Source organism: Ammodytes marinus (assembly GCF_949987685.1).
Source record: "Ammodytes marinus genome assembly, chromosome: 3".
NCBI lineage: Eukaryota > Metazoa > Chordata > Actinopteri > Uranoscopiformes > Ammodytidae > Ammodytes > Ammodytes marinus.
The window spans coordinates 13,596,466-13,616,445 of NC_137232.1; the positions used below are offsets into that span (position 1 = coordinate 13,596,466).

At 39.9% G+C, this 19,980-nt stretch overlaps 1 protein-coding gene across 1 annotated transcript in view; it reads right to left on the reverse strand.

Annotated features, from left to right (window-relative positions):
- The window catches only part of gab2 (GRB2-associated binding protein 2), a 56,409-nt gene that overhangs the window by 13,426 nt on the left and 23,003 nt on the right, over positions 1-19,980 (reverse strand). The window contains exons 2-3 of the mRNA XM_080025301.1: positions 15,670-15,798; positions 15,021-15,192 (exon numbers count right to left, since the gene is read on the reverse strand). Coding sequence (XP_079881427.1) covers positions 15,021-15,192; positions 15,670-15,798 — 301 coding nt within the window. The remainder of the gene's footprint in view (positions 1-15,020; positions 15,193-15,669; positions 15,799-19,980) is intronic.

Sequence of the window (19,980 nt, forward strand, 5' to 3'; positions counted from 1 at the left end):
ACACAGGGGCTCACACAGGGGCAAACACACACACACACACACACACACACAAGGGCACACAGACACAGGGGTACACACACACACAGGGGCTGTCTCACACACACACACAGGGTTGGGTGGAGGGTATTCTGCAGCCCAGTTAGCTGAATGAGGTCATTCCGATGCCCCAGGGAGAAAAGGCTTCTGCTGTGGGGTCTCCAGGCCAGTGGACATCAGTGAGATACCGGGGCCCACACACACACACACACACACACACACACACACACACACACACACACACACACACACACACACACACACACACACACACACACACACACACACACACACACACACACACACACACACACACACACACACAAACACACACACACACACACACACACACACAGGGTATACCCCCAACCCCCCTCCCCAAATCATCCTCAATTACACCATTGTTCTGGGCTGTTCCACTCTCCCTGCGCTTGGGAGGCATCATCTTCTTTCTACGCAAAAAGCTTTGTGAGAGCTTTCATCTGGCAGTGTGGCCAGAGCTCCACTAACATGGGTAGATATATTGATCTGTTTTTACAAAGACCGCCCCCCCCCCTCCCTCCTTTGACAGAGTGGAAAAACACACGCATGCTTGATGACTTTTAAAGGTGCAGTCAGTGTGTATAATATCGGAATATTTAGTGGTGAAAGTTCTAGATTGCAACGGTGAACGGTCCCCTTGGTAAATACTTGCTTTGGGAGAATTTACAGAAGCTACGGTGGCCTTCAAGGGACAAGAAGCTAGTTACTAAAGATGGCATCATCCACCCACTGCCTCAAGTCTTTCCACAATATCAAGTGATGAGGTGAAGATTTATTTGGTTATTTACTCTATTATTATTATTACTCTAGTACTTCTTCTCCGTCTTCCAACAGGTGCATTTCCCCAGGACGCCCACTTTATATAAAAACGTGTAAGGCAGTTAAGTTTGTCCATTCTGTGCTACTGTAGAAACATGGCGGTGCAACATGGCGGCCTCAGCACCCCACTCCTATTTAAAAGGCTCATTCTAAGGAAATAAAATAAAATACTTTTATTTTCCAGTGATTATACACTAATTAAAACATACTTATGAATGATATTCCATTTTTACCAAGTCTGTTCTTGAAAAAACACCAATGAATTCTACACAATGTACCTTTAAATAAAAAAAAAAAACATTACAGATGAAAATGTAATCTTGTTCAATTTCATGGAGTGTGTGTTTTCATACGAGCTTGTTTTTTTTTCTCCTGTGGCCTAAATGATTTTTGATGAACTGCGGCACAGGACAGAGTGAGGGGAGTACCGAGTGTGTGCAGTGTGTGTGTGTGTGTGTGTGTGTGTGTGTGTGTGTGTGTGTGTGTGTGTGTGTGTGTGTGTGTGTGAGTGAGGAGAGTTACGAGTGTGTGCAGTGTGCGCTGATGGGACATGGCTCATCACTGACACTAATGGATCCTATGATGTATGTTTCCACTGGGAGGCGAGTCCATCAACTCTCTGAAACCACAACACAGGCACAGAGAAATGTTCAAATGACTGTAACCATCCCCTCCGTCATTCTAGTAGGGTTGAGAAACTGAATATGAGGTGGAGAAATGTTTATTAAAGCTATAGTGTGTACGTTTTTTTAAATACACATTAATGTTGGACTTGGTTGGACTTACATTTTTTCATATAAGTGAATGTCGGTTACATTCAAGCCATCGCCAAACGAGTTGAACACAAAGTTGATCCGTTCTATCAGCTCCACAAAACTCTCTCTGTATTTCTCTGTTTACAAATTGGTGTCGCCCCAGACCCTCCTTTAAAGCTATAGTGCGTAACTTTTTCCATTTAAATTATGAATGAATGTGAGTTACATGCGGCCCATCGCCAATAACTTTTTTTTAGTTATGAGCAAGAAATGACGTCAATACTAAAAATACATTTTCCATACGACTAAACTTAAAACCTCCACATCAAACAAGTATAACTAAAGGCAGTTAAAACAGACACACACAAAAACTATTCCCATGCCATTTCTGAGCTTGAAACAAACAACAGCAATGCCTTTTCAAAGACCCTCTTGATCAAGCGAAGGACATAGGACTTTTTCACATTCACACACACACACACACACACACACTTTGGTTAAGCGAAGGACAGAGGACTTTTTCTGGGTCAAAGAGCACGTAAGTTCACGAGCAATTTTCCAATTATGTTCTATAATACATCACCTACTGTCTCATCTGCTCTGCGGCTCTGTAATCTAATAGAAAGCACACACACACACACACACACACACGCGCGCACACGCGCACACGGACACGCACACACACACACACACACACACACACACACACACACAGGGCCGGCTGCTGGTCTCGGGGACCAAAATTAGAATCCTGTTGAATTACTAAAGGACAAGACCGTCTTTGTAGGGCTCGTTCATTTCCTCCCTGTGCTGGGGAAGGGACATATGATAATCTAATCTGAAATGAGATTTAAAAATAGAAAATACCGCGACCAACTGACCAACTCAAATTGAAAGGAGCTGATTGAAACATGAGGGAAGAAGGGGAAGAATTTAAAATGATCTCAATGTGGTAGTTACAAAATCAACCCTTAAAAAGGTTTAGTCAGCGATTCTGGAGAACTTGTTGTTGTCGAAATCACTGTTTGTTAAAATCAGTGAATATCTCACGATTCCGCTACCTGTCCGTACTGTGTGGGTGCTGAAAAAAAGCTGGTGTTAATACACAGCCTAGGCTCTGTAAACTGGTATGTAAACAAAGGGGGTCCACTGTAGCTATAGCAACATGTCCCTTTACAGAGCCTAGGCTGTGTATTTACATCGGATTCTTCTTTCAGCACACACACAGTATGGACAGGTAGGGTTCTATTCACAGATTTTCACAAAAAGCGATTTTGACAACAAGCATTCTCCAGAATCACTGACTCCACCTTTAAATATTCCATTAAAGATAACCATCAAAAAGGTACAGAACATGCTGCCTGCCTTCTATGAGTACAGAGAAAAAAGCAATGTCCTTAATGGTTTGATATCAGATTGCACTTAAAGATATAGCCTTGAGGGTGAGCAGCTATGTCGAGTGTTGGCAAATTAACCTCAGATATATAGGGAGGCCATCTAGTGAGACGTTAGAAAGGCAATGGGTTTGGACCCCTCAAAGGGTTCAATACAAGTGCCCTTGAAAAAAGCCCTCAACCTCAGCAAGTGTGATTCACACTGGAAAATAGCATCACATATATGACTCAAGTGTTTAATTGGTATCTGGCTCTTTAAGGCTTGACACTGCAGGGTAATATCATTAACGTATAGATAGCATCATATAACATTGCCAGTTGATTACTTACATTTGATTTAATACTTAGCTACCTAGATTTTTGTATGAAAATGTTTTCGGACATTTTCGAATAAATATATACACGTTGTCAATATCTACAATTACGTGTACATTTGCATCTCTTTAAAAATCAAAACAAAATCTAGAGGTTGGAAAAAGCCAAAGTTCAAATCTTAATTTCCTTATTTACAACATTGAGGTGTCCTAAGGTTTTACAGAACACATTTTGGATACAGCCTTTTTTCATTTAATCTACAGATGCATTTTCAGCATGTTTTTTAAGAACAAAATGTATCATAAATTAGACAATTAACAACACATGAACAAATCATTCTGTAATATCCTTCAGAATAGTGCTAAGAATGATTATGGAAAGTTTAGTTGATGTATGAATTCAAGTATTGAGTATTAACTACTTTTGTTATAATAACCCTAAGCTGCTTGGGAGAAAACAATGCTTTTGCCTTCAGTGTCTGGTGTTAAAGCAACAGTGTCCCAGGAGACCATGTAGTGTGGTCCATTTGCATGAGTGTGTAGCTAGTGGGGTGTGTGTGTGTGTGTGTGTGTGTGTGTGTGTGTGTGTGTGTGTGTGTGTGTGTGTGTGTGTGTGTAGCTAGTGGGGGGTTGGGAGGTTTCTCTGTTAATGACATAACTGGCCAACAAGAAAGAAGAGGAAAAATCACATCCTCACTCTGCTAGTTAAAGGTAGAGTCAGTGATTCTGGAGAATGCTTGTTGTCAAAATTAAATTGGTCAAAATCAGTGAATATATCCTCACAACCTGATACCTGTCCTTGCTGTGTGTGCACTGGAAAAGAATCCAGTGTTAATTAATACACAGCCTAGGCTCTGTAAACGAGAATATTGCTAGCTACAGTGGGCCCACTCTGTTTGCACACTAATTTAACAGAGGCTGGGCTGTGTATTAACAATAGATTTCCACCTAATGTTTTTTGACAACAATCATTCTCAACAATCACTGACTCCACCTTTAAATCGGGAGCTCAAACAAAATGGCATGTTGCTGTTTCATTCTCAGCAGAATATCAAACAGAGCAGGCAGACAGACACACACACCCCTGATTACATTACATTACTCCCCAGTGCCGGCCCCACTTCTACAGCATCATGTGAGCTACGCCCCTCCGCCACACAAGCAGAGCAGACACTCTCTCACACACACACACACACACACACACACACACACACACACACACACACACACACACACACACACACACACACACACACACACACACACACACACACACACACACACACACACACACACACACACACACACACACACACACACACAAAGCACTGCGACATCTATTTGCTTCAGAACACCACTACACTGATCAATCAACTAAAAGGCCAAGGCTTGTCCCGGCCTATGAGTTACACAGTTTGGCTTCAGTCTAAGACAGCAGCTCATTTTCAAAGCTCTGACCTCATTTCTGTGTGTGTGTGTGTGTGTGTGTGTGTGTGTGTGTGTGTGTGTGTGTGTGTGTGTGTGTGTGTGTGTGTGTCTGCGATGGGTGGATATTATAAATACTGTAACCATGCAACAGTAGGGGTGGACACACACACACACACACACATGAAAAGTTGAGACGATATCTGGGGAATGTTGTACAATATGTTGAGAATTTCCTTTAGACATTATGTCATTGGAAAAGGTGGAGTCAGCAATTTTGGAGAACGCTTCTTGTCAAAATCACTTTTTGTCAAAATCAGTAAATATCTCCTCATGATCCGCTACCTGTCCGTACTGTGTTTGCGATGAAAACAAGCCGGTGTTAATACACAGCCTAGGCTCTGTGAACTGGTAGGTAAACAAAGGGGGCCCGCCGTAGCTAGCAACATGCCCGTTTACAGAGTCTAGGCTGTGTATCACCACTGGATTGTTTTTTTTCAGCGCACACAGAGTACGGACAGGTAGAGGATGGTGAGGGGATATTAACTGATTTTTCTTTACCAATAATTCATTTTGACAACAGTATCACTGACTCCACCTTTAAGATGGGCTTTGCAGTCAAATGCAGCTAACCGAGCTAAGAAAAACACAAGGATAATTTGCTATGACAATATAGTGCATTACAGAATGGGAACACCCTTAGATAGTAGAAATGCAACCCAGCTGCTCTAGGTCTACAAAGAGCTGTTCAGATAAATGTACTTTGCTATAGACAGTTACAACTCACATGGAATATATTTGCAGAGAAGATTTTGAAAAATTTTCATGGGCGCAACCATTTAAAAAGGGAAATGAACAGGCTTTCCAACGGGGTGTATATTGCCATGAACTATTGTTAAAACAAAGGAATCCTCGACCAAACGCAAACTGCCTTACTTTTTGTTCTAAGTTTATATGCATAGGAGACAGCTCTGCAATTACACTTTTATCTGTACTAACACAAGCAGCATACCAATTACACTGCCTGTGATATAGTTTGACAGACGTCGGAGGCCGCTATGCATAACCAAAAGGCATATTATACTCCAATATGCTAATTATGTGGGGGAAAACATCTACTGTACCTTTAGCATACATTAAAACGTCTGCATTGCGTTTAAACAGTTGGCCCAAGAAAATATCCCATTCACAAAACACAGGCCGTTTGCAGTTTGCCTGTGAGTGTAGGCTGGCTGGTAAAGGCCAATTAAACTGATTGGGGTTTTGCAACATGCCGGTACTAAACAATAAACCTGTCATTTCAACAATTTAGCCAATGCCAATTTAAAGATGAAAAATGACTAGATATAGCGACACACAGCCAGAATCTGTGCACATACATCCACTAAGATTATTAACTAAATGGATATTAGATATTCAAGGCTGAACTAGGATTGGGGGAAAATAAAAATTTAGACAAATTGTGAGCCGTATATGAGCAGTTGTTTATGTGGCATTAAAGGTGCAGTCAGCGATTCTGGAGAATACTTTTTGTTGTCAAAATATGTGTGTCAAAATCAGCGAATATAGTACATACAGGTAGCAGATCATGAGGAGATATTCACTGGTTTGACAAAAAGAGATTTTGACAACAAGCGTTCTCCAGAATCACCGACTCCACCTTTAAATGTACCTTTAAAACAAAGATTGAACTGCATTTTTGAGCATTTTTTTTATTCAAAGGGGGCGCTGTAGTATGGCTGACCCTGCGCTCTGACCCCTCCAAAGTGGAAACTTGAGAGGGGATACTTTTACTTAATATGAGAGCATGGAATTCAATACATGTATTTGATTTCAATACATTTACTTGAATGCTTTTGGTTTGTCACATTGTGTTTATGTTGCAAACAGCAGTCCCAAGTGAACTGTTATTGCTTAGACACAGCCAGCATTGAAGAGAAAAAAAACCCTAACACAGCAATAACACAAGACTGTTTTTCAAATAGGTTCCTCATTCATTTTGGTTCGGAAGACTAGAGTTTGATTACAAAAACCTTATGTTATAGCTTGAGAAAATGTGTGAGTTGTTCAACGGTACCATTTGCATTGCTTTGAAAACCAGCAACAAAACCTTAATTTGGCTCCACACACACACATTTTGTTTTAATTAATTTAATGTCTTTCCAATGCCTAGTTTTGTGTAAAAAAATAAAACAATAATAAAAATGCTGACGTGCTTCCAGAAATGCTGATTTAGTGGTTATTCTTTTTTTTTTTTCATTTCTCACAATCTTAAGAGCAAAACTGAAAAACAACACAGACACATTTTTTTTTCTCAATATTTTTCCAAGGGGATAGTCATGGCAACGGACAAAAACAAAACAGACGCCGGAAGAGGGAACGAAAAAAAGAAAAAAAATAGTGTAGTGCTGACAAGTTAAAAAGATCATCCCTATGTTGAGATTATCCTTGTGTGTGTGTGTGTGTGTGTGTGTGTGTGTGTGTGTGTGTGTGTGTGTGTGTGTGTGTGTGTGTGTTCAAACAGCTGAGAGAGAGAGACAGAGAGAGAGAGAGAGAGAGAGAGAGAGAGAGAGAGATACAGAGATAGAGAGATGGAGAGAGAGAGAGACAGAGAGAGAGAGCGAGAGGGAGAGAGAGATGGAGAGAGAGAGAGAGGGACAGAGGAACAAAGGGCAGTGACGCGTCTATGTTCCATTCATTAGATTTTGCTCAGGGGTGGGTCTCCCTGGACGGAGGCACACACACACACACACACACACACACACACACACACACACACACACACACACACACACACACACACACACACACACACACACACACACACACACACACACGGACTATCGAAGCTAGCAACATGCCTGTTTACAGAGCCTAGGCTGTGAATTAACACTTTATTTCTGATGATTATTTTGTACCCTTTACACCTGCAGTGTCTCGCCCCAAAGACATAATCCTCAATCATTATCCTTGAAGATTTTTTTGCTGATGTGAGTGTACAATATATTCTCAAGTCTCTCTAGTTTGAAGCCATGTTTCATATATTGCCTAAACCAGTTGCATTGTGGGTCGCACGGCAATGGCATCAACAGCAGACCTTCCTCAGACAGAAACCCGACCTCCCTGTGCCTCCGAGTCTCATTATTTCAACAAGAATCAATAAACAGGCGAAGGGCACTTTGGGAGTGGAAAGCAGGGCGTGCACTTATAGACAGGACTGAGAGGGCATGGGTGTGTGTGTGTGTGTGTGTGTGTGTGTTATGGACTACATGTGCATGTTAAAATGTTGAAACATTACAGCCTCTGGAAACCTGGTCTACAATTGTCCAAAATCAATATGTAGTTTGGTGTCTCAATAAGCTTCCTACAAAAATCAGATTCAAAATAAAAGGTCATAATTATTCAATCAGCTTTATTCAAGAGATTTGAGGTCCATTTAAGAGACATACAACATACACGTGATTCTAAAACTTGTCTAAACTGTTTTTTTAACTGTCTAGACCGTTTGACAGGACTGTGTGGGCGTGGCCGTATCAAACAGTCTCTATGCCGACAGTCATTGTTTTTATAGAACGTTCGGGCAGAGAGCTGCCGTGATTGGTTGAAAATACTTACTGTGTAATAAGAACCAGAGCATAGCCCCACTTCATCTGAACCGAATTTCTATAAAGTTAATCAAACTTAAACGACAATATCTTTAATTTGGATTGATGAATATGCCTATAACTCTTTTCAGATGCTTACTATCCTTGATTGATACAAATGTGTGTGTGTGTGTGTGTGTGTGTGTGTGTGTGTGTCTGTGTCTGTGAGAGAAACAAACTGAGGTATACAGTAGATGGGATGTGTGAGAGAGTTGCTTTCATGTGTTGTGTAACAATGAGGCGCTGTCATGTGCTCCTGTCATGTGCTGCCCTTGGCCAACCTTCCAAACAGAGTCCCAGAGGCAGCTAGCTCACACACACACACACACACACACACACACACACACACACACACACACACACACACACACACACACACACACACACACACACACACACACACACACACACACACACACACACACACTGATTTGACAAGTCGTGGTCAGGCCCTGTTTCTTCCTGAAGTCAAAACATAGCTTTATTTTCAGGTTTATCACCAGGTTCTGTGTTTGTCTTCGGCACTCGGCCTAACTTCAGACTATCAAAACTGATAAAACGGATTCCGCTAAGGTCTCAACAAACACACACACACACACACACACACACACACACACATGGCTTGAACTTGGCTCTTGACAAAATAATAAATGACTTGAGAATCGACTTGGACTTGCAATTTCAAAGGTGGTCACACACACACACACACACACACACACACACACACATGTTGGAGTGCCCGCCCCATAGAGGCTCAGTCCTCTTCACAGCAGACCATGGGTTAGAAAGATTTGGCATTCAAATCTCAGGATCTTACACAACAGTAAATGTTTTGCTATAGTGTGAAACCACGGCATGGCTCAAGACACTCACACACACACACACACACACACACACACACACACACACACACACACACACACACACACACACACACACACACACACACACACACACACACACACACACACACACACACACACACACACACACACACACACACACACACACACACACACACACACACACACACACACTCACCATAAGCGCTGGGTGTGTTCACAGTTACAGATCTATAGATCAGAGATGATGCTCGAGGAATACTGATGCAGCAGGATGTGCACTGCCTTTCACTATATTAGTCATTTATCAGGCTCTAACACACACGCACACGCGCACACGCACACGCACACGCACACGCACACACACACCTTCATCATCAGTGCACATTTAATGGACAGGTAGTTTCCTTATAGGCGAATGAGGGAAAAAGTGCTTTTTAAATGCGGTGAGAGGAATTTCCAAATGTCAAATGAATCTGTGTTGCCATCTGACTGTCGTAACCAGGAAGTAATAACCTCTTTGCCTGTCTCACATACGAGAGATTAATGATTTGATGACTTCCGTTTGGGCAACACATCCAAAGCGGTGCTGAAATGTTTATTCGGTTACTCAGTGTTTTGGTCAACCAATCTAAAGTACCTCTAAGTTATCCAACAACGAAAAATGCCAATTCACAATGTTTAGTACATTCAAAACTTTCTTCGCTGTACTTGCTGGTACGTTACTTCGGTAACACTTAACAATAAGGGTGTTTCATTTGAATATGTGGCTCTCAAGTTAAATTCAGCCTCTCGAGCCATATTTATTAATATCTACAGGCCACCAAAATACTTTGCAAGCTTTTTTGATGACTTTACTGAACTGCTGTCTGTAATCTGCATTGAGTTTGACTGTGTATTAATCGTTGGTGATTTTAACATACATGTTGACAAGCCTGAGGACAGAAGTACTAAAGAACTGTGCTATGTCCTGGAAAACTTTGGACTTTCCCAGCATGTGAACCGGCCTACACATAACAAAGGTCACACCCTGGACTTAATCATTTCAAAAGCCTGGACATTGCAAAGGTTTCTGTGACTGATGTGGGTCTCTCCGACCATTCATGTTTGTTTTTTGAAAGTACAGTCGCTATACACAAAGGCAACCAAACAAAAGTAATCAAGAAGCGGTGTATTACTGAAAACACCAGTGAGGAATTTGTTCAAGCATTTTCTCAGACTCCACTCCTCCCCTGTATCTCAGTTAATGTGTTTGTGGATAACTTCAACTAAAAAATTACAAATATTCTTGATGCCATTGCACCCACTAAGGCAGTGCTTCTCAAATGGTGGGGTGCGCCCCACTGCGGGGCGCCGTGGGCTGCCTTGATTTCCAACTGACCAAAAAAAAAAAAAAAAAAAAAAAGTGCTTTTTTTTTAAGTGCTAGCAAGCGCGATGTGTGCTTGTGTATGGTCATATCCGCGCGAAAGGCCGCGATTTGCAGTAAATAAATGTCCACATGTGTCTCCAAGTGTCTCTTTAGGCTATTTAAAAAGAAATCAAGCAAGTAGACTAATAATAAAATTAATGAATTATTGGTCGCATCACAGAAGGCCTATTGGCCTATAATAATAAAAAAACACCACCTTAACTATGTTTACAGTTTAAAAATGTTTTGAATGAAATGCAAACCTCAGTGAATCATTTGCTCTTGTTTCTCTGTCCTGAGATTCACACAGACTGAGCAGTCTTGTTTAAATGTTACAAATTGAGCTAATAAACTGAACTTTGAATTTTTTTGCTGCAGAAGTTATCTCAGCTAATTTTTGTTATCTAATTTGATAACAAGGTGATTGTATGCTGAATGCTCGTGCCAGAAACTCATACAGTGGTTTTGTACAGATAAATAAATACATATTAGCTGGTTCTCAATAGTATTTCAATTTAGCGCGAAAACATTTCTGTCCCCATGACAGAAAATAATTGAGAACCACTGCACTAAGGTGAAGGCCGTCTCTGGTAAAAAAAGATCCCCATGGAGAAATGCCCGCAGATCAGACTAGAAAAAAGAGAGTGCCGTAAAGCAGAACGTAGATGAAGAAAATCAAATCTCAATGTTCATTATGACATCTTCAAAGGAAAACTTCGCACTTTTAACTCGGAACTGAGAAATGCAAGGCACTGGCAGTCTTTTTTCTCTGACATCATCACCAAAAACAGCAACAATGCACGTGCCCTTTTTGCTACTGTTGACAGGCTCACAAACCCTCCTGTGTCAGTAGCATCTGAACATCTCACCACGAGGGCCTGCAATGAATTTGCCTCCTTCTTTACTGACAAAATTCATAAAATTAGACAAGCTGTCATCACATCAATACCGGTTTCAAGATATGTTTTATCCCTGTGCCCACTTAAAATCAATCCAAATGCCATGACAGAATTTTGTCTGATTAACCAGAAAAACCTTGAGGACATTATACAACACCTGAACTCCTCCTCCTGTTGCCTTGACATTCTACCCACAGGTTTCTTTAAAACGTTTTTTAGCTGTATGGCCTCAGATGTCCAAGACATTGTCAACATGTCCCTTCGGACAGGTGTATTCCCACAGGCCCTGAACACAGCAGTCATCAAGCCACTCCTAAAAAAGTACAACCTAGAAACATCAGTCATGAACAATTATAGGCCCATATCTAACCAGCCATTTTTAAGCAAGATCATTGAAAAAGCTGTTTATCAGCAGCTAAATAACTACATGGCAATGAACAACTGCTTTGATGTCTTCCAGTCAGGTTTTCGTCAACACCACAGCACTGAGACTGCTCTGGTTAAGGTCCTCAATGACATCCATCTAAACACAGACCGTGGCAAAAGCTCTGTATTAGTTGTATTGGATCTCAGTGCTGCGTTCGACACAGTTGACCACAGCATATTACTAGAACTGTACTAAACTGGTTTGAATCCTACTTAAAGGACAGAGACTACTATGTATCAATAGGCAATTTCACATCCGAGAGAACAAATATTACATGCGGGGTCCCCCAAGGTTCCATTCTTGGGCCTCTTCTGTTTAACATCTACATGCTCCCACTAGCTCAGATTATGAACAAGAACAAATTATGTTACCATAATTATGCAGACGACACACACATTTACATAACCATATCACCATATAGGAGACTATAGTCCGATTCAAGCACTAAGTAAGAGCATTGAACAAATCAATGACTGGATGTGCCAAAACTTTCTTCAATTAAACAACGACAAAACTGAAGTCATTGTCTTTGGTACCAGGGATGAACAATTAAAAGTCAGCGCACAGCTTAAATCTGTTATGTTAGAAAGCACACACCAAGCCAGAAATCTTGGAGTAGTCATAGATTCAGACTTGAATTTCAAAAAACACATTCAATCAATTACTAAGTCAGCCTACTACCACCTTAAAAATATATCAAGAATTAAATGGCTAATGTCTCAGCAGGACTTAGAAAAACTTGTCCATGCATTTATTTTGAGTAGACTTGACTACTGTAATAGTGTCTTTGCAGGCCTTCCTAAAAAATCAATCAGACAGCTTCAGCTAATTCAAAACGCTGCTGCTCGAGTCCTCACTAGGACCAAAAAAGTGGATCACATTACCCCAGTTCTTAGGTCTTTACACTGGCTTCCTGTCACTCAAATAATTGATTTTAACATATTGATGTTGGTCTATAAAGCCCTATATGGTTTAGGGCCTAAATACATCGCTGACCTGCTGATCCCTTACCAACCAGTCAGAGCTCTCAGATCATCTGGGACTGGGCTACTGACAGTCCCCAGAGTAAGGACTAGACAGGGAGAGGCAGCCTTCAGTTTTAATGCACCCAAGCTCTGGAATAAACTTTGTTCTCTGCATGTCATTCCCCTTTCTGCCCCATTTCATCTGTCTCTCCAAACTGTCTAATAAAGTAAAAGATGGCAACAGGAAAATATATATGAAAAAAAACATCACTACTTAAGCAGCATTTGTTTGCTTCAAGAACAAGGCCATTCTAACATCTGCTCATATCTTTTCAAATATTTTTCATGTCTGTCCAGGGCATTTAAAACATTTAGTGATGGTTTTAAAAATGAGTCTAAATCAGTCAGGGTTTCTAGGAAAGACACAGCCCCTCTGGCGTAAATGATGCTGAGAAATATAATGTTGGGAAGTCACTGCAAGTTGTTTTTCAGAGAATTACAGATACACACAGAGGGGGGCTGACAAATTGTTATCACATCTCAGATTTTGCCAGGTAGAAAAATAAGATCCAGCAAGAAGATGTTTCTGAGATATAGGAATAAAATATGTAAAAGTGCTATATATGTTACTTACTTAGACTCTCCACAGATGTTTACAAAAATTGTATGTATTCCACACCTGGGCATAATGCTTGTTATGTTTCAGTTGATCAACCATGTGCATATAGTTTAACGTCCACTAACAGCCAGATGGTGTGGAACATAAACAACAGCGTGGAAGCAATCTGGATGGATAGGAGAAAGACTATGGCAGTGTGTGTTTCATAAACCCCTTGTCAAAAATACACTTCACTGAGTATACAGCTCTGAAAAAAATAAAGAGACCAGTATGGATTTTTTTTTTCAATCTCCATCTCTATATAACCTAATGGAAATGCTCTTCATCACAATATTTTTGGGGGGGAATTAGGTAGAAATGTTGTCGGTAGTTTATAGAATCAAGCCAAAAGTACATTTACTCAGACATAAACCTACTGTATAAATATTAAAACGAGAAACAATGACCATTTGTAGTTGTCTCTTAATTTTTTTCCAGAGCTGTATACAGTCCATTTTTATCTTTTCGCTTTCAAATTAAATAGATAGAGAAACACAATTGCCAGTGATATCATGTGGCTGGATCTCTGCTGAACGGTTGTGTGAAAACCAAGATGCAATCTGTTCCAATCTGTTCCAAGACCAAAATAGAAAAAAAGAGAATGTGTTTGTGTTTTGCCTTGTACCGTTTTTGCTTTCACGTATTAAGCTCCAAGACACATTCTATTCATTCAGTATAAAATATACAATGTATTGAGTCAAATTGCTTGTTTTCCCTGACAAACAGCCCACACTTATTCAAAAGTATTAAACTTACATTTATTAAAACGGAAAATAATAGATGCTCATTCACTCAATTGAGTAGTAATGTCAGCAAGATTTGATTGCATGGCAGTTATTCAAATGTTTTTTTTTTGTAGGCTATACATTTCTTGAAAAGTGCTTAACAAAAAGTGAACTATTATAAGACTTCTTACTAGTTTTCTTATTAACATGATTACTAACATTTGTAAAGATAAAAAGGGATATATAGTGGACGGATACATACACAAACAGTCTCAGGATAAATATAGATAAAGTCCATGTTATAATAATTTGAATATAAGATATCAACCTGGTAAAGTCTAATGTGATACGATTTGAGAATTTTAAATCAGTTCATTTATAAATTTAGCCTAATGAACAAAACACAAAACTACCAACCTTTTTAAAATAAAAAGATTGATTGTGGATCCACACATACAAACAGTTTCAAAGAATATAGATCAAATCCATTCAGTGGTTTAAGCACTTCTTCTTGCTTGTTTTGAAAAGTTCTATAGGAATAATGTTTATTACTATCAGTATTACTAACCTGTGTAAAGATATAAAAAAAGGGGATATTGTCGATAGCTCAACCATACAAACAGCCTGCAGAGTATATAAAATCCAATCAGTGGTTTACGTGCTTACCGTGGTTCTGGTCGGCCTGGTTGAAGCCACACAGCTGGCAGATGGATCGGACCCATTTGTTCATCTCCTCCTCGGTCTCGGCCACCAGGTAGAAGGTTCTGTCCGAGGTCTTGATGTCAAACACGAAGCTGTCCTGGAACTCTTTCCTCTTGAAGGTGAGGCCCGAGTCCACCTTCAAATTTCAAAGTGTTTATTGTCATATGCACAATAAGAAACATGTTCTCAGTCATACAATGAAATTCTTCCTGTGTTTTCCACAGACTGAATGCCAAGAAAGAAACGTGAAAATATGAAATATACAATAGACAAGTAAAATAGAAAAAAAGCAGCAACAATACAGCCGCAGAAAAAAATTAAGAGACCAGTCTGGATTTTTCTTAAATCTTTATCTCTACATTACTTACTGAAAATGCTGTTAATGATAATATTCTTAATGTGAATTTGGTAGAAATGTTTTCAGTAGTTTATATTATAAAACCAAAATGTTCATTCTACTCAAACATGTTCCTATAAAGAGTAAAACGAGAGACACTGAACATTTGGAGTGGTCTCTTAATTTTTTCCAGAGCTGTATGGAATATACAATTTACAAGGTTAATAGAAGAGCAGCAACTAGATGACATAATACATGTAATCTGTTTTATTTCACCTGTTCACAGCAGTGGAGGTCAATCACGCGGATGGGCTTCTTGGAATGGTCGTTCTTATAGTATTCTAGAACATCAGGGTCTCCGCTCATACGCCCACTGCGCAGAATGAACCAGCGCTTCTTCCATGCCTGAGGGAATAAAAGAATTTAGAGTGTTTAATTTGAATTGTTGGGGGAATTTTTTGAACATGTTAATTTAAATGCAACACTACATTAAAATGTATTCGCAATAAAAAAAGTTAAAACATTAAAAAAAAATCCTCAGCAACATACATTATATGCAACTATAAGTCACGTTTTAATGGTATTAAGAAAAATTAAATATTTAAAACTGTATTCTATAACTATATTATATATAATTAAATAAATAAATAAATAAATAAAATTCAAATTTTAAATAAATAAACTGAAGAAAAAACAACAATACAAATTGGCAACAATAAACAACTATATATATAGTTGAAAACGTAATAGTAAACTATTACACACAGATTCAGGTTGATTTCCTACTGTGCGATGCAGAATGTGGCCGTAGCAACGCATTCAACAGCTGATGTTAACTGTTGATCCAGAAAGTAAAAAGTCTGCTTACTTTGAGCAGCATGTGGTTGTGTGTGTGGTTTGTGTGTGTGTGTGTGTGTGTGTGTGTGTGTGTGTGTGTGTGTGTGTGTGTGTGTGTGTGTGTGTGTGTGTGTGTGTGTGTGTGTGTGTGTGTGTGTGTGTGTGTGTGTCTGTCTGTCTGTCTGTCTGTCAGTCTGTGTTTAGGTGTGTGTGTGTGTGTGTGTGTGTGTGTGTGTGTGTGTGTGTGTGTGTGTGTGTGGGAGGGGGGAGGCAGCAGGTGTTTACTCCCTTCCAACGTATTTCCTGTGTTGATATCCGTCTGTGAGCTCGAACTTCATACTAGACAGATAGGCCCCGCCCACTTTGAACATTGGCCAATGAATGAACTGCTTTGGTCTACAGCAACTTTACAAGAGGTAAATGTAAGAAAGTTACTGAGTATGTATGTTATTTTACCTTAGAAATAAAAAGCAAAATATGTATATATATATATATATATATATATATAGGGGAAGGTGGGGTGATTTGTGCATTTTGGAAGTTGCAAAACCCCTTGTTTCTAGAAAACCGTGGAAGAAATTGGAAATGTGACCACATATTTAAGAAGAGCCATCCATTTGACTCATCCTGTAAAGAAGGGAGACACAAGGAATAAGATATAAGCACATTTAAGCTCAAAAAACTGTGTTTTGCCTTTCAAAGTAAAATTTCCATGATCAAGGTTTTTTGATTATTGTGTCTGAACAATTATAGACACGTTTGAAAACATTTGACACATGTTTTAGTGCTTTGGTATGCTACACTTTGAGTCTATATAGTTAGCACAATGTCAACCCTAAATTGCTGCATCATGCCTATTATCCAAAATTCTGGGGATGGGGTGATTTGTGCGCAAGGGCCTGGGTGAGTTATAAGTAAGTAAGTAAGTAAAATGTATTTATAAAAGCACATTTATGACAGTTTGCACTGTCCAAAGTGCTGTACATAGTGCATTCAGTAGGTAAACAATGAAGGTAAAATAACAATAACCAAAATAAAAGACGTAAAGCCCATACATCCACATAAACACAGATAGTAGTGCAGAGGTAAGTAAGTAGTGCAGAGGTTAATGGGGAGGAAACACCAGGGTGTACATATGGGTTTTGAGCCTTGATTTAAAGGCAGAAATGTAGGGGGAATCACATTTGTCAGGTGGCAGTTGGTTCCACAAGCACGGAGCAACTAGTGCAAAGTACATTTCTGAGAGTTGTGCCAGTGGCATGGCTGTATACGCTGGTCACCAAAAGAAAGTGATAGTCTACAGTAGCTCAGGAGAGAGTGACATCTCAATTCCACTTAACGACACCACTGATGAGAGTTCAGATGGCCAGAAAGATGATGATGGTGACTTTGTCATTGTGACACAATGACGCACAAATCACCCCACTACGTGGGGTGATTTGTGCGACAAGACAACTTTTTTTCCGAAAGCTATATTTCTTAAACAGTTTATTCCAGATCCAAAGTTTTTATTGCCAGGGATGCACAACATCCTGAAATATATGTACATATTTGAGTTGGAGACATAACTGTCAAGGCCTCACTTTAAAATCACTTTGAGTAAAAAGTTGCACAAATCACCCCACCTTCCCCTATATATATTTATTTTTTAAGATTTTAGAAAACAAAAAACACCGTCACCCAAACACACACACACACGCACACACACGTGAGGACATCCATTGACATAATGCATTCCCTAGCCCCTTACCCCGACCATCAAAACTAAATGCCTACCAAAATGCCTAACAAACCAAGGTGTAAAGTACACACACAGACACACACAACCACCTACACACACACACACACACACACACACACACACACACACACAGACACCTTATACTTGACAAAAACACCCCTCGTCCAATCAAAATCGAGTTACTATAGCCTGTCACTGGAGCTAAAAATGTTCCTATGAGAATGTAAAAAGAAAAAAAGAAAAAAAAAACTTCCCTTTGTCATCACCACTTCAAGAGGTTCCAGAACACACTCACTCCCACTATGCATGTGCAGTTCAGTCCTGATGCAAGAAGAGCGAGATGCACAAACCACAATATACCATGTTGAATTCACACACACACACACACACACACACACACACACACACACACACACACACACACACACACACACACACACACACACACACACACACACACACACACACATAAAACCAGCACTGTTCTATTTGTCAATTGGAAATGCATGAGGGAAAGAACAATAGTGGCCTTGACGATAACAACAGCTCCATATGTTTTTTCCAGTGTGAGTCTTAAAGGGCCTCTGTGCTGAGAGACAAAAGAGGAAGATAGACCAGGAAATGACCGTGTGTGTGTGTGTGTGTGTGTGTGGGAGGGAGGGGGGATAAAACGGGGTTAAGGGGGGCTTTTTGGACATCTGCCAGGGATGCACTTCCGCCAGGCAAAGTCTCACACACACACACACACACACACACACACACACACACACACACACACACACACACACACACACACACACACACACACACACACACACACACAGGCTGCTGACACACAGGATCCTGCAGGGCCCCTCTCCACTCTCTCTCAATCAACACAGACACTGTTACAAGGCTAACTGCCCCCACACACACACATGCGCGCGCAGTGCGCACACACACACACACACACACACACACACACACACACACACACACACACACACACACACACACAGCTAACTGCCCCCAGCCATGCCCCACACCCACCTCAAACCAGACCAACATCAAATACAGACAGACAGAAATTACAAATACAAGTAGGATTGCAAAAATATTTTTGATTGTTAAAATTAGTTGCTTAAAGTTTTTTTCGATCGCTAAACCACAGTGGGCACAACTGTAGCTCAATGTGCAAAACTCTAACTACAGTCTGCACTACCAACAGTCATTGGAGTTGAACAGTTCACTTCACCTGCAAAACAGGTTCAGTGCAGCAAACACTATGAACCAGCTTCTTTGAGATAACACACACACTGTCACTCAGAACCTGCTCAGAGTACAAACACTAGCATCAAACCCCAATACACAAATTACAAACTTTGAATCTTTACAGTTTGAATAATTTGAGTTATTTCACACAAATTACGTAATATTTTCTTTGATGAAAGGGTGAAATTCTTTCACATGAAATTGTTTATTTTATAACATACCAGTTTTTTTAGGAAAACAAAAAGCTTCAATGCTTCAATAGATACACATGTTGTATACTTTATTGAAAACATTTCCAAATGTAGTATTTATCTGTGTAAATATTCTATAATTGTAATACAGAAATCAATTCCTGTAATGTTGTCATTTACTGTAAGGATGCAACTCTAAACTGTTTGTTGGAAAATTCGTATTACAGATGCAACTTTAGATTTTTGCAGATTGGGTTGCACTCTCAACCCTGCCTCTTTCAATGAGAGACCATGATTCACAACAGGGTCTATCAGTGTTGCCCTTGCTGTATTTCATCAGACATTACAGCTCTATGTCTTCTAGGTCTTCCTCCACACATCCACACTCTCACTGCCACTCTTCTACCTCCAACAACCTGTCTTCCTGGGTCCATTTCCAAAAAAAAAATATATTTTTGAGCTTTCCCTTTATACTGTATATATGTTCACTAACAAGTCTAAACAAGACATCTTAGTGTTTGAGTTGAAATTGCAATCCGCAGTGTTTGAAAGGGATTAATTCTGTTT